The sequence below is a fragment of the Felis catus genome, chromosome E3, assembly GCF_018350175.1.
Source record: "Felis catus isolate Fca126 chromosome E3, F.catus_Fca126_mat1.0, whole genome shotgun sequence".
In the NCBI taxonomy this organism is placed as follows: Eukaryota; Metazoa; Chordata; class Mammalia; order Carnivora; family Felidae; genus Felis; species Felis catus.
In genome coordinates, this window is record NC_058383.1 from 39,112,878 (window position 1) to 39,127,878 (window position 15,001).

The window sequence follows — 15,001 nt, forward strand, 5'->3', positions numbered from 1 at the left end:
CCAGAGGCTGCCTTCCTCGCTGGGGGAGGAGTCACAGCGCCCTCTGCGGGTCCTGGCAGGGGGCGGGGGAGCCAGTGTCACCGAGCCCCATGGGGGTCCACAGGCGTCTGTGATGGCCACAGTGCCTCCTGGGGAGGAGTCAGACCACTCCCTGAAGATCAGAGTCCGTGGGGGTTGGAGCCACCGCGGCCCTGGGGGTGTTCTCAGACCTTAGATGGGTCCTGGCATCACAAAGGGGTTCATATCTGTTGGGAGAGGGTCACAGTGCTTTTTAGGAAGGTGAAAATGCTCTCTGAGGGATCACGACATCACGGGTGTGTGGGGGGGGGGGCTGGGGGTCACAGCGTCCCTTAGAGTGTTCTCAGAGCCTCGAAATGTTGTTCGGCCCCACAGGGGGTTCACAGCCTCTTCGACCATCACAGTGCCCGTAGGAGGGGGAAGATAATGCGAGGATGGCGGGCAAGGAGTCCGTTGGGATGACAACTGCCCAGTGGATCCCTGAAGCAGCTCTTTGGGGCTATCACATCCCTGTGTGTCGGCGCGGGGTGTCCCTACATCGGTCACACCCCTCTTAGGCATGGGCGCGTGGCATCTAGGGAGTCGCTGGGCAGGGTCGGGGCGAGGGCCCAGATGGCGACGCGCGCGACGCCAGCAAAGACTCCTCTGCAGGCAGATGCACCGGCTGAACGTGCGCCTCAACGTGGAAGCAGCGCCCCGCCCGCGCTGCGGGCTCAGGCCGTCCCGCAGCGCCCCCGCCGCTCGCGCCGCTGCAGTCTCCGCAGGCGCCTCGTCCACGCATCGCGCCAGGGCAGCACGAGGCTCCCGCGGGCAGCGCTGAGCCCGGGCCCCCGGCCCCCGACCGCGGTCCCCGGCCCGCCCCCCAGCAGCAGGTAGCGGCGGCCGGGCAACAGGCGCGGGCAGCCGCAGGCCGCGTCCCGCGCCGGCACCCACAGCGCGCTGCTCCCTCGCCTCGCGCGCTCCTCGCCGCTCCGGAACACTGCAAGCACGGCCACCGGGAAGCGCGTCCACGAGCCGCGCGCCTCGCCGCGCGCGCCCACCGCCACCTGCACCGCTGAGGGGGGCGGGGGGAGGGCGAGATGGGGCGGGGTCAGGCGGGGCGGAGCCGGGAGGGGGCGGGCCGCGCGGAGGAGCTCCGGGCGCCCGCGGTGTGGGGAGGGGGGCACAGAGAGGGGACGGGGGGGGGGGGTGACAGGGCGGGGCCGGCGACAGGGGGAGGCCCAGGGAGGGTCAAGGGACGGTGAGAAGGTGACGGCAGGAGGCCTACCGTAGTCTTTCCTGCAGAACTTCTTCAAGCTGATGCGGTAGCTGCCGCGGGCTGGTTTGCAGTGCACGTCGCAGTCTGGAGGGGGTGTGGAGGCTGGCACAGATCCCTCCCTTCTTACCCCGCCCTTTCCTCCTCCCCCTCCTTGAACCCCAAGCCCCCTTCCCCCACAGTCATGCCAATCTGGGCCCCTGTTCTGTGTCCACTCACCCTGGGGTTCCACAGAGCTGCTCTCCTCAGTGGGTCCAGGGACAGGCGTCTCTGCGGACAGGGTGAGAGAGCCGCCTGCATTTGAGGGGGAGGATTCGGAGGGCTCTGGGGACAAGCAGGTAGCAGCGGGGAGGGGGGGGGTGGGGAGGGGGAGTGTGGAGAACTGGTGTGGTTTCGGCTGAGGTGGCGGAAGCAGGGCAGGGTCACTCACTAACGCAGGGTGCCACGGGAGAGCGGCTCTGCTGGAAGCCGGGGGCGCAGCGATTGCAGGTGAGGCCCGTGACACCATCCTTGCAGGGACACTGGCCTGTGGTCTGGTTGCAGGTTTTGCCAGCAGCACCAACAGGGTGACAGTCACATGCTGAGGACAGAGATGGGACGGTCAGAAGCCCATCTGGGGAGGTGGGAACCCAGAGGGTGAGGACGTGCAGGCAGCCGGCGGCAGGCTCACCCCTGCAAGCGCGGCGGTCACTCAGGGCACGGCCAGGGTCTCGATAGAAGCCCTCCCGGCAGTAGTGGCAGTGGCGGCCGGCCGTGTTGTGCCGGCAGTTGAGGCAGACCCCGCCACTGCGGCGGCCGGATAGTCGGTACAGCTCCATGTTGAAGCGGCAGCGGCGCGCGTGGCCATTGCAGGAGCAAGCTGCAGGAAGGGATGGGTCAGGGGCAGGCTGGCCCAGTCCAGGGTCCCCAGGCCGCCCTCCAAGGCCTCACCAAGGCAGGCGTGGGCTTCCCGGGCCGTGGCCCGCTGCCACGGCCTGTCGCAGTAGAAGGGCTTGCAGCGGCCGCAGTCGGGGCCCTCGGTGCCATGCTGGCAGTCGCAGATTAGGTGGCCCTGGGTGTCCAGCAGGCACCTTGAGGCATGCCCATTGCACTTGCAGCGCCCGCCCACCTGGAGCTCAGTCGCCGAGTAAGAGTAAGGGACCATGGCCACGGAGTCCCTGGTGTCCCCCAGCACGGCAGGCCTTGTGAGCACTATTCGAATGTCTGTGGCAGTCACCCAGTCTTGGAGCACTGGGCTGCTGTCCAGATCCAGGCCTGGTGGGCTTCCGTCCTGCACGCTGAAGGCCAGAAGGCCACCACCATCGGGCTGGGCCTGGGGCTCCGGGAAGCACAGAGCTTCGGGCCCTGGGCCTGGTGGGCCATCGGCAGGGACAGGCAGGCGGCCATAGTCCAGGCCACAGCGGGAGGAGAAGAAACCCAGTGGGGCCCAGCTGCGGCCATGGTCCTGTGACTTGAGCAGAGCCACCGAGGCAGGGGGCGCAGAGCAGAAGCGCAAGCTCACGAACACCAGCTCAAAAGCCTTGCCCAGAGGCACTGTGAGGGTCACGTTGAAGGGCGCCTGCGTCAGTGAGTCCGAACGCCAGCACACAGGGCTTGTGGTGCTCCCTGCAGAGGTCAGGAGGGCGGCCGGGTGTGCCCGCCTCGGGTCGGAGGCATCACAGGCCCGCGTGGCCGGCCGCCCACACGTGCTGGACGCCAGTACCTCGCGGCCCAAGGCGGCGTTCACCAGGCCCGGCACGCAGCCGCGGGGCGCGCCCCCCTCGTCATGGCAGGGTCGGCGGGCGCCGGCGGCCCCAGGCTCAGAGCGGTCGAAAGCGTGCCCGCGGTCAGCAGCAGCCCCCAGGGCCAGCCGGGCATGGCCGGAGTCGCGGTAGATCCGCCGGCCCGCCGGGCCCCACGCTGCTGCCCTCGGGGTGGGGGTGGGGGGCGGAGAGCGAGCCCGGGTCCGAGGCTCTGCCCGCTGGCCCGCAATGCCAAGCAATCCCGGGCGGCCCCAGCCGAGGCCCAGAGGTGGGAGCAGCCGCGGGCACGCCCCGGGCCAAGCGCAACAGCGGGGATGCTGGCGCGTCCTCCCGCTGGGCCTGGAGCGATGACAGGAGTCGCCCCCGCTCCCGGCGCCTCCGCCCGCGGAGGCCCCACCCGTCGCCCGCCGTTGCACTCACCCACAGAGGGCCGGGTCGAGCAGGTCTCCCGGCCTCCCAGGAAGGGCCGAGGGCGGGCGGGGCCTGGGGCGCCCCGGCCGCCGCCTCCTCCCGGCTCTAGCGACGACGGGCGAGCTGTGCCAGGAGGGGGTGGGGGGCGCAGTAGGCGCAAGCCTGGGCCCGGCCGGGGGCGGGGCTGCTCGGGCCGGGAAGGAGGGAGGAGAGGGGAGGGGGCCTCGTCGGCAGAGCCGGAATCAGAAGCAGATTCAGACACTGGCGGGGCCAGCGGGGGAGGGGGCTGGGAGGCCCGCGAGCCGGGGGAGGGGCCGGGGAGCCAGGAATGCGGCTGGCGGGAGGGGTCTGGAGGGGGCCGCTCAGCCACGCAGCCCGTGGGGGACCACCCAGCAGGGTCCCCGGCCTGCATCCAGGCCCTGACTGCTCCTGGGGCTGTGCCACGTGCTGGGCGGGGGTCTGGCCGCCTCCTCCCTCAGGCCCATCTGGCAGACTGGGCTCTGGATCTGAAGGCTGGTGCCCCGATGCTCCCCTGGGTCCCTACAGGGAACACTCAGGGCTGGAGGAGCCAAGCAGAACTGGTGGTTATGGGATGTCCCCAAGGCAGTGGTGTGCACGAGCAGAAAAAAACCGCACCTTTGGGACCAGGTCTGATTTTGAATCCAAGCTGCTCCGACTTCTAGTCCTGTGGTTCAGGTTCCTTAACCTGAGACTGAGTGTTTTCACTGGACAGATGCCTGTTACTCAACTTTGCTGAGCCATCGGGGAGGTTTGATGAGCTACCTAGGTATCGGACTCAGCCAGGGCCTCTACAGACTGGAGTCTCTCCTGCTTTATGTTCAGGAAGGATGCATCCTCCCCGTCTGACCTGAGCTTACCTAAGTGATGAAATTGGCATACCCCCTCCACCCCCAACCCCCAGATCAGGCCAAACTCTTGTCCCAAAGCATCTCTGGGTCTCTGTCTGATTGCCTCGCCATGATGGGTCCAGCCCCCAGAGCTGGCAGGGAGAAAGTGAAGCCGTGTGTGGGGGCCGGGGAGCCCACTAGGTAATAGGGTTCCTTGGGGTTCAGGGGCTTGGTCGGCAGTTGAGGACCCCTGTGCAGGGTAGGGAGTGGAGTCTGGTCCATGGGGAGGGCTTGGTCACAGACGGCTCAGCGTCAGAACCCCTGAGCCTGGCCCACTTCCCAGCAGGTCTGGGTAGAGAACCTGAGGTGGGAGCCCAGCTGGGCAGCCTGGTCACCAGGTGGGGAAAGGGCAGCTGCAGCTGACAGTGACCCAACCAAGAGAGACCAGGGATTGCTCTGGATAGAGACCACTTCCCCTGTTAGGTCTTTGATGGACAGGGCCAAGCATCCCAGGAAGGGGCAGCTGCGTGCACGGGGGCCAGGGAACACAGGGACATGTGTGACCTGAGAGAAAGTCTGAGTCCTGAAGGTTCAGATGGGAGGCTCACCTCTGGCCAGGCCCTGTAGCTGGCGGAGGACGAGGACGCCATGCAGATGCGTCTGTGTGTGCAGAGCCTCGCTTGCAGCCAGGCCAGAGAGACTGCGAGCACCCACAAGGAGAGGGTAGGGGGAGGCAGAACCTTCGTGTTCTTCGGGAGGGGAGGGACAGGAGGACGCTGGGACCTCCCCTGGGAAACCAAAGGAGAAGAGGAGAGAGCAGCATGAAGACAGGGTGATGGGGCACCTGAAGTGACAGGCACCCTCCAGCACAAATGCGGGGGGGGGGGGGGTTGGTGGAGGGGTTGATGAGATCACAGGAGACTTGGGAAGGATTGAGCCAGAGGGGCTGCTGGCCTCTCTCCCTTCACCTTTGGCAGCAGCAGGGAGTCTGCGGGTCCCCTCTGCCCCACAGAACAGGTGCCACGGTACCTCACCTCAACTTCCCGATAAAAAAATGCGCCCCTCAACAACAGATAGGTGCACGAATAAGGGAGCTGACAGCACATCCTGCTCCAGAATGAGTGACATTTGGAATTGGCACCTTCCCAACCACCCCCTTCAACATCCCTTCTGGTCATCAGCGTCCAACTCAGCCTGGGATGAGCAGAGCCCTGGCAAGAGAGTAGAGGCTGCAATAGCCCTGGCAAGAGAGTAGAGGCTGCAATAGAACCTTCTGGGTGACTAGCTGGCCACGGTGGGGAGACGTGCCCAGGCCCAACATGCAGGTTCCACAGAGCCTGAGACAAGCTTCCAGGGAGCCCCTGGCTGAGTGCGCTTCAAGACTCCTGGCAAGAGGGAAGAAAGGAAATCAGGGAGCAGGCTCCCCTCCAGCTTCGGGCCAGCCTGTGCAGGCTTTGTCTGCAGCCCAGCTTCCTCCTGAGTCGGGCGAGGGGCTGCAGAACATCTGGTGGTTTCTGGTGTGGGTGGAAAGAGGCCCCCAGGGCTCAGCCTGCTGCCAGTGTTCATCCCTGTTAGCAAGCCGGGAGTTGCGGGCCCAGAGGGCGGCGGTACCACCAGCTCCCTGGGGAGGAGGCTGCAGGCAGCCCCACCTCTTCCCTGCAATGACCACCCCCCTCCCCCCCCCCCCCCCCCCCCCCGCCTGCACAAATTCTCTTCTGGCCCCTAGGATGGCCCTGGCAGATGGCCTGATGAGAGTTAAGCCCAGCCCCCAGTGCAGGCTCAATGGCTCCGGAGGGCTGGCCGACCTGTCCCCAGCCTGTCACACCTTCTCAGCCGGTCCTGCCCCATTCTGGCACCTTAGAAGAAGCTCCGCCTCCCTGCCCCCCCCCCCCCCCCGGATCTTCTCAGGCCACTACAGTCCTCCCATCCCCACCGCACGGTCCCCCGCCCCCACCCTGTCGGAGTGACAGCTGCTGGCTTTGGGGCAGGCAGGGAACCCATCTGGGGGAGAAGGGGCCCAGGGGGCCAGATGTCCCAGGCCTCAGGGGGCTGGGGTCTCTCCCTTAAAAGGCCAACTGATCTAACACTCCCGGCCTAGCCCAGGACCTACTGTCCCCTCCAGACCTTTGCAAGCCACAACTCGTTCACACATAGCACAAACATTTATTGAGCGTCTATTATGCCGAGAGGGGCTTCCAACCCAGCAGTGAGGACAGACAGCAGGGGGAGGGGCGTACGGCACGCTGCGCCTCGACCCGGGAGGGCGGCCCCCGCCAAGTCCGTGGCCTTCTTGCACCCTGCATCCCCGGCAGGGCCCCCGTGCCAGGCAGACTCTCTCTGTGGTCGCCACCCGCTCTGCACGCCAAGCAGAACACTGAAAAGCAACATTGGGAGGAGGGGGGAGAGGCGAGAGGGGAGAGCACAGGGAAATGTCTCGTAGCTCGCACGCCCTTGGCCTCCTAAGGGCTTGGGAAGAAACGGTCGAGGGAGGGGGCCTCCGCGACCCGCCACCCGCGCGCTGCGCTGCGCGCGCCCAGCCGTGGTGAGGTCCGGAGGGAGGAGGCGCCCGGCTCGCGGTGACTTCGCTGGGGAGGGGGCCGCCCGCGCGGGCTCAGGACGTCCCCGGCTCCCGCTGCCCCGCGCGCCCGGCCCGCCGCCGCCGCCGAGCGTGCCAGCACAGGAAGGCGGCGGCCAGGAGCCCGAGGCCCGCGCCCAGCGCGGCCAGCGCCACGCCCTGCTCCGGGTCCAGGCGAGGTCCGCGCAGCGAGAAGGTGATGGCTGTGGCAGCGGCGCCGGTCACCAGGGCCACAACGCCGAACGGCAGGACGCAGCGCGGCCAGGAACCCCCCACGCCGCCGGTGGCCAAAAGCAGCGCTCGCAGGGCCCCGGGGGGTTCGGGGGACGCGAGGGGCTCGGCAGGGGCCGCGGGTGGGGGCTCGGGTGCGCTCATGCCGCCGACGCGGGGGCCGCGTTCAGGGTGGGTGTGGGAGCCCGCGCAGACCCCACTCCCGTCCTCGACCGCCACGTCAGTGCGGATTGGCCCGGGATGCGGTGACGCCACCGGGACGCCGAGGAGAGGAGTTCGCTGCCGCCTCCTGGCTTGGCGTTGAATCTGGGTGGGCGGGTGCAATCTAGAGGGGGCGCCTACCCAGACCTTTGCTCTCATCCTTCCAGACGCTACGGGGGTCACCTCCCTGCCCAAGCGCGGGCAGGACAGCCCTCCACAAAGACATCACCAGGACTGGTCCTGATAGGTGGGTCATGGAGTCCACAACCTTTGGGCACCCATCTGGGCCTGGCCAGGGATCGAGGTGGACTGCACCCCTGCCCTCATGGGGCAAAGGTCCAGTAGGGAAGGTGCATAATAAACCAAGTGAACTGGTGGATTAAATAATTTTGGTGGAGGCCACTGGTTATGGAAACTAGTTTTCGGGTGGCCAGTGACAGGGTGGTGGTGGGACTCACCCTGGATATGAAGGGTTCCTCAAGATCAGAGTAACTGGGCATGAGCTCTGGAGACAGTGATGACAGTGGTCAGGAGAGGGGGGTGGCTGTCCCCAGGCTCCCTATCTCTTGGCTTCCCTTCTCTGTTCCTGCCCTGGGCAGTGGACATTGCTATTCCAGTCCCTAGAGGCCCCTCAGTACAATGAGGAGTGGTTTAGGTTTCCTACATTGGTCTATCATCTGGTTCCCAGCAGGCCACAAAACCTGGGATTCCATGTTCAAGGTTTCTGGCCTGTGGGACTGCGGGGGCTTTTATAAGAAGGACTTCCTGCTGCGGCCCAGAGCTATCTCGGGGCTGCTTCAACATCACTCGGTCCTTCCCCCATACCTACTACCCCTCATCGGCTCTCAGGAAACCAGGGCTTCTCCAGGGGTTTCCTGGGTCTGGATCCCCCTGGGGCAGAGGCTGGTTTTATTCCCTAATTGCTCATCGCTGTCCACACAAAGGGCCAATGCCCCAGCTCTGAGGATCTTGCTCTGCACAGGTGATCAGTAATGGTTTTTGTTTAATATAATGCTTATTTTTGAGAGACAGAGAAGATGAGCGGGGGAGGTGCAGAGAGGGGGACAGAGGCTCTGAAGCCGGCTCCATGCTGACAGCAGAGAGCCGGATACTGGCCTTGAACTCACAAACGATGAGATCGTGACCTGAACCAAAGTCAGATGCTCAACCGACTGACCCACCCAAGCACCCTCAGTAAAGGCTTAAAGAACACCAGATTCCCAGGCCTCACCAGGGCCCAGCACTGTGTAATCTGTCCTCACCCCCGACCCAGCGGTAATAACCACTGCTGTGGGTGCGCGGGCTCCTTGGGAGCATCCGGGTGTCATCTGAAACTGGCCCCCACGTGCAGAGGGCAGGGAGAGACTGAAGAAGGAGGCAGGCCACTCCAGCCGGGTGGGTGGCAGGGTCAACAAGCAAACGGGCCTTACCTACAAGACGCGCCCACCAGAGCTTAGAGGCTGATGTCTCGGGAGGCCCTCAGCGGGCTCAGCCGTGTACCCCGTGCAGGTGTTTAAAGTATCACATCACTACCTCAAGGCTGTGTCCTCGGAACAGACCCTGGGAGTGACGAGGCAAGTGGAACCCACATTCCGAGGACAGGGGAGGGGGCGAGGAGCCTCCCGCTGCCCAGATCCAGCTCACGGGTCAACGGGTGGTCACGTCTCTTCAATTACCTCTCCCAACAACTAACCCCAGAATGACAGTGAGGACAACACTGGGCCCTTGAGAATCTTGCTAAAAGTCCCACAGCAGCAATTAAGAGTAAGCCCAACCCTGTGACTGGTTTAAACCCAGAGGTCATGACCTTGACCTGTAAGTTGTTTTTTTGTTCCACAAAGCAAGGATTCCTTCAGCAGGGGAGGCAGGGGGGAGGGTGCCCATGCTGGCCACAGCAACAGCTGTGGGGTTGGTGAGCACAGATGCCACGCGGTGCCCACCCACTCTGATATAGGCTTGTGGCTTTTGTGTTTTCCCATGAGCCCAGTACAGTCTAGGGGATTGGAGGGAGGGGTTTCAGGTGTGCTGGGGTCAATGCTGGCAGAAGTCCCCAGTCCTGCTCGCCTTCAGTGGCCTTTCCCTCCCTTCAGTATGTGTTCTCAGTGAATACACCTGATGCGTCTCGGTGAGCAAAAACACGCATCAAGTCCCATCTTAGTGTGATTTCAATATACGTACTTGCTAAAGTAGTGTTAATGTCACACAAGTGGCTTATAGATCTAACGCGAGAAGAAACAGAAGTACTACAAAAAGCCCCAGAAAGGCCTCCGGTCTCAGCCTGGGGAAGGCGAAGCCAAGCGGAGGTCTGACTACTCGCTTTAGCTGCTGTGAGAAGGGCCCTGGGTTCCTCAGGAAGAGCCAGGGGACTGTCCTCAACCACCTGGGAAAGCTGGTTTACCAGGGTGGGTACACCATCTCTGCATTGGAAATCCTCTCAGTCCCAGTTAACTAGTGGGGGGCAGGGAGTGGTCTCCCAAGAGTCTCAGTGTCCGAACAAGGTCACCCTCATGCCAGGGTCCTGAGGCCTGGGAACGGGGCTCGGGGGTGGCAGCCGGCCACAGGAAAGGTTCAGTCGGCAGGTTCATCTCGAAGGACGGTGAGGAAGCGCTCCCCTCCCTCGCAAAGCAGGCTGTGCACAGCTCGGCAAAGCGCTAGCCAGTGTGGCCCCTGTGTGCCCACCAGGGGGAGGAGTTCCGCCATCAGGACCTGAGGGGTAACAAAGAGTTAAGATCTCAGGAGGGCCCGGGCCCTGTCCAGGGAGGGCTCACAGAAGGCCCTGAATTGAGGCAATTCCAGGGCGGGCTTCAGGCGTGTGTTCCCGCCCCTCCCACCTTCTAAAGCTCTGCCCCTGGGCCAATGCTGTGTCAGCATGCACACAAGCCCAGAAGCCCCATCTTCAGATGGACCGAAGCCCACGGCTCCCCCGTCGCCCAGTCTCCACGCCCCTACTCCGGAAGTACCTTTTCCAGGTGGATCTGCTGGTCTAGCATGGCCACCCGCAGCCTCAGGGCCTCTAGAGTCTGCAACTCCTGGGTGCTGGAGTAGAGAAGAAGCTGGGGGCTCCAGATAGGGTCTGTTCCTCCTCCGCAGGGCAGTGAGGCTCCGGGGCGTCTCCCCACAGGCCACGGCCCCAGCTGCTGTCCCGCCACTGCTGTGAAGGCAGGGGGAGGTGGACTCATGGGGTGGCAGCCAGGGACCTCCTCCCCATCTGCCTCTGGGGGGGGCAGTGCAAAGTCAAAGGTTTGCCTCCTAGATGAAGCCTCGTTATCCGTGAAAAATCACCTCTAGTGACACAAAGCAAGCCAGGGGCCGGTATGTCTCTGCTTCTCACACGCCACCCTCAGTGACTAGGAAAATAAGCTGACTGTTCGCAGAGCCAGGGCCCGTCAGGGGAGGGGCGCGGGGGGGGGGGGGGGCAGGTCTGGCTGGTCCCGTGGGACAGTTCAGTGGGGGGGGGGGGGGGGGGGGGGGCTCCAGAAAGGACCTGTCCTGAGTGTCCTTGCTCCTGAGCAGCTGTTAATGGTGCCTTTTGGCTCTAGGACTTCGACCACTGACAAGACTTCAGCACATACTGAGGGGTGTGTGTGTCGGTGGGGAGGGGGTCTCACCTGCACGCAGCTCCTGCAGCCTGTGGAGACACTGCTCCGTGATGGCCTGCAGCCCCTCCAGGGTAAGCAGGCAGCGGTACTCCTGCATGCAGTCAGCAGGGTCTATGTAAAAGTCAAGGGAGAGCATAGGTCAGGTCCACACCAGTCCCAAGCCCTCCCTGGCCCAAGACACGCAGCAGGGCCCACTGACCTGCTGAGAGCACTTCCTCCATTCGCCGTCTCAGCAGCGAACAGGCTGTCCGCAGGAGCCCCACCTCGGCCTCCACTGCTGCAGCACTGAGCCCAGAGCCGGGCCCACCGGACTGGACACGGGTCAGGGAAACTGCTCTGTGGCCAGGTTCCCCCCTTCCCCTCCCACCAAGGACAGGGCCCCAGAATGGCTCTGGCCCTTCCTGGAGTGGCTCCTGAAACTCACCAGGCTCAGAGCCAGGACCACCCCCCACCCCCACCGTGGAGGGTCCCACAAGCCCGGCAAGAATACAGTCATCTGCATTTTCTGGAGAAACTGGGTTTTGGCGGTGGCAGCGGCATCCACGGAGTCACTGGTCTGTGTAGAGCTGAGCTGGGCCCACAGGCTGGGATGGACACACAAGCACCCGGGAACCAGAGAGGGACGCAGTTATGCCATCCAGCTGGGCCTCAGGAGGCAGGGAAGGGCCAGGGAGGGGCCCCAGGTAGGGGTGTCTGGCTCTGCTGAAAGCCAGGAGGGACCTTCGGAGGCCTTGGAAAACTGAGAGGACACTGTCCACGAAGAGACGACAGAGCCAACGTACTCTGGGAAATACCCAGAGAAAGTTCAAGGAAAAAGGGGAGAGGGGCTGGCAGCGACTGGTACCGGAGCCTCCCTGGGACAGTGGTAAAGAACTCGGGGTGCAGGCACAGCACACACTTGAAAGGCACTGCCGTGTTTAACCTTCACAACACCTCTCTGAAGCTGATACCATCATTCTCTGCTCCACAGAGAAGACAAACAGGGACCCGGGGTCTCTTAGCTTCAAAGCCGGCAGAGTCTAAGGTCATGAGGGCAGTCCTAGCTGATCTCGGAAAGTGTCCCACCCAGCCAACAAAGCAGAGGGGCCTGCTGGAAAAGCCTTACCGAGGAGGCCCTGCGCTGCTGGGAAGCCTCGACCTCCCCGCTGTCCACACTTCCCTGGTCTCCCCTACCGGCCCCACCCAGCTGACACTCAGCCTTACCGGGAGTTCCGGGAAGCCGCTTTCCTGTAGGCCATGGGTAGCCGCAGCAGGATCCTGTCAGGGAAGCCAGTGCTCAGAGAAGCCGCACTCTGGGGGCTGCCCCCCTCAAGCCCCGAACAGGGCTTCCAGAGTGGCTGTGGGAGCCAGCAGTCCACATCTGCCCTGGCAGAGAGAAGAGAGGGAACCAGGAGCAGAGCCCATTTGGAGCCCCTGGGCTATATGGATGAGAGAACAGGTTACTGGACAGGCCCTAGTGATGTTGCATTCTGCCAGCTTTGGGGCATGGGTCTCATGGGATGGCACCCTGGAGGCTCCCCTGGCCCGCATCGGGCTCAATGCCCTGTCCTCCCTGTCACCCTACATCCCAGACTCCTGCTGCTGGCCAGGGTCTGATCTAGAAGAGACAACAGTTCCTCCAGGAAGAGTCTGGGAAACCTACCCCTTCTCCTTCAGTGTGAAAGCTTCTGGGGCTTGAAGAGCAGCCGATGGGGGTATCTGTTGGTCCCTGGGGCCTGGTCCAGGCTTGGTGGCTCGGGATCCTCTCCCCATACGGGTGCGATCCCCCACTGACAGGAGCCTGCACTCAGGGAGGCCCCTAGCAGGCACCACAGTCTGCTGGATGCCCCTGGGGGGTTTTGTCTCTGAGACTCGACAGCTAGCCTGGCCAGAGGCCCGGGATGGGGCAGAGGCTGTGGTGGCAGAAATGGCAGCGGACCCAGACTTCAGGCTGAGGGCCTTGTGTCTTTCTCCAGTCTTAGAGATGCCTTTTCTCACCCGTACAGCCTTCTCCAGTGCCTGGGTCAGAAGCTCCAGCTCCTTGAGGTCTTGAGGGCTGGGTGTGGATTCTGCAAAAACCAAAGACCCATGCGTGCAGTGGTCACTCACTACTGCTTGTCCGGAAAACAGAGCAGGAGTGGCACCAGGAGAAGGTGGGTGCTGGAAGTTTACCCGGAGACGGGGCCTCTCCACTGGTTTCTGGCGCTGGGGTTGGCTGCGGAGCCGGGGTCTCGGCTGGTTCCCTGCGAAGTTTCACAGTACAGTCGTGGCACGGCCAAGAGGCAGGGTTCAGGCGCAAGGGACCCCAAAGGGGCCGCCTGGCTTTGCGGCGGTCCCCCAGTCCGGGGGCTCCGAGGGGGGTTCCCAGGACCCGAGGGAGGCCTGGCCGGGCGGTCTCGGGGTCCGCGTACCAGGTCCGCAGCAGCCGGCGGGAGACGCGCAGGTTCCGCTCCAGCTGCCTCTGCCGCTCAGCGCAGGCGTCCAGAGCGTCCCGCAGCTCGGCCACCAGCCTGGGAGGGGCACACCGGCGGCTTAGCACCCCGGCCGGCCTCGCGCCGCGCCCCCTCCCGCCCCGCTCCCTCCCTGCGCGCGGGTCTCACCGGCGCGAGCAGTCCGCGGGCAGCATGAGGGCGACAGCGGCTCCTCCGGATTTGCCGCCTCCAGGAAGTCCGGGCCTTTCCGGGCTAGAAGACCGCCCCCTTCCGGCCGGACTACCCAATCCCAAGCCCAGAGCGCAAGCCCCGCCCCCGCCGGGCGCCAGCCATTCCCATTCGGAGCAGGGCCCCGGGGCAGCAGAGGGTCCTCAAGTGATGCGCAGACTTGTGGTTTGAATGAGTAGACAGACTGTGGCACCTGTGGTCACTTACGGTAGACTTTGCCTGTCCTTATTGAAGGTGCTCTAAAGCGGGGCCGAGCTGCCTTGCGGACCCCAGGCCACCTAGGATAGGGCAGGGGACGTCGAGTGACCCAGTTTACTGGGGTAACAGTCGCTAGGGGGTGAGAATAACGCGTGTTAGGGGCAGAGCTAGGGAGGAGGGAGTGTTCACTTTTGGACATGCTGGTGATATGATGACATTTGGAGGTGGCATCAGGTAGGTACCTGAGCATAGGCTCCTGAAAGTCCAGGAGAGCTGGGATTGTGGCCCGTGAACAGCAGGTCTGGGCAAGAATGTCCAATGTGGGGCAGGTGTGTTTAGACAGGGACAGGTGAAGGATGGGTGGTGCAAGGGGAGCTAGAATCCAGAGGGATGGAGGAGTGGAGCTTCAGATGTCATAGAAGCAACGGGAAGCAGTTCCAGGATGGAGGACCCTCAGTGACTCAGGATAGCTGGGGTGTGTGTGTGTGTGTGTGGGGGGGGGGGATAGATGCTAGCTGAGGTGTGTGTGTGTATGTGGACAGATGCTAGCTGGGAGGAGGTGGGGATACATGCTAGCTGGGGTGTGTGTGGGGGGGGATAGATGCTAGCTGGAGGAGGGGGGGATAGATGCTAGCTGGGAGGGAGGACAGATGCTACCTGGGAGGAAGAGGGGGTAGATGCTAGCTGGGAGGAAGGGGGATAGATGCTAGCTGGGAGGAGGGGGCGAGAGGTGCTAGCTGGGAGGAGGGGGCAAGAGATGCTAGCTGGGAGGAGGGGAGGTAGATGCTAGCTGGGGTGTGTGTGTGTCAGGAGGTAGATGCTACCTGGGGGGGATAGATGCTAGGTGGGAGGAGGGGGAGTAGATGTTAGGTGGGAGGAGGGGGGATAGATGCTAGCTGGAGTGTGTCAGGAGATAGATGCTAGCTGGGGGGGATAGATGCTAGGTGGGAGGAGGGGGGATAGATGCTAGTTGGGAGGGGGGATAGATGCTAGGTGGGGGGGGTAGATGCTAGTTGGGGTGTGTGTGAATGGGGAGATAGATGCTAGCTGGGAGGAGGGGGGATACATGCTAGGTGGGAGAGTGGGGATAGATGCTAGCTGGAAGGAGTGATGAAGACAGCAGGACCAATATAACTGGGGGTAAGAAGTAGGAAAGCGAGCCCTGCAGGGGCTGGGAAATCTCAGGGAGCTGGAGGGATGACAAACTGGGATCAAGGGGGTTGCTTAAAGATGGGGAGGTATCCCTTGCACAGTTGGAAGAGGGAGATGCTGCAGGAGGGGAGC

At 63.8% G+C, this 15,001-nt stretch overlaps 2 protein-coding genes across 4 annotated transcripts; both read right to left on the minus strand.

Moving 5' to 3' along the window:
• Window positions 1–731: 731 nt before the first annotated feature.
• Window positions 732–3,254, minus strand: NTN3 (netrin 3). Its single transcript, XM_023246237.2, is given in 7 exon segments — window positions 732–1,072; window positions 1,286–1,360; window positions 1,493–1,543; window positions 1,704–1,853; window positions 1,944–2,132; window positions 2,204–3,049; window positions 3,052–3,254. Coding segments are annotated over 7 exon segments (1,731 nt in total). The 5' UTR covers window positions 3,131–3,254.
• A 6,174-nt stretch (window positions 3,255–9,428) lies between these two features.
• TEDC2 (tubulin epsilon and delta complex 2) lies at window positions 9,429–14,431 on the minus strand. Of its 3 annotated transcripts, none has more exons than XM_023246496.2 (10): window positions 13,460–14,431; window positions 13,271–13,369; window positions 13,032–13,102; window positions 12,523–12,928; window positions 12,084–12,245; window positions 11,371–11,464; window positions 11,080–11,191; window positions 10,890–10,991; window positions 10,242–10,429; window positions 9,429–9,987 (listed from the first exon to the last, which is right to left on the minus strand). In XM_023246496.2, the coding sequence occupies exons 1-10, from the start codon at window positions 13,483–13,485 to the stop codon at window positions 9,850–9,852; spliced, it is 1,398 nt and encodes a 465-aa protein (XP_023102264.2). In that variant the 5' UTR covers window positions 13,486–14,431; the 3' UTR covers window positions 9,429–9,849. The 3 variants fall into 3 exon arrangements, with proteins under 3 accessions (XP_023102264.2, XP_011288992.3, XP_023102265.2); XM_011290690.4 differs by having other exon boundaries at window positions 10,242–10,432; window positions 13,460–14,426; XM_023246497.2 differs by having other exon boundaries at window positions 10,242–10,432; window positions 12,084–12,137; window positions 13,460–14,421.
• Between the last annotated feature and the right edge of the window lie 570 nt (window positions 14,432–15,001).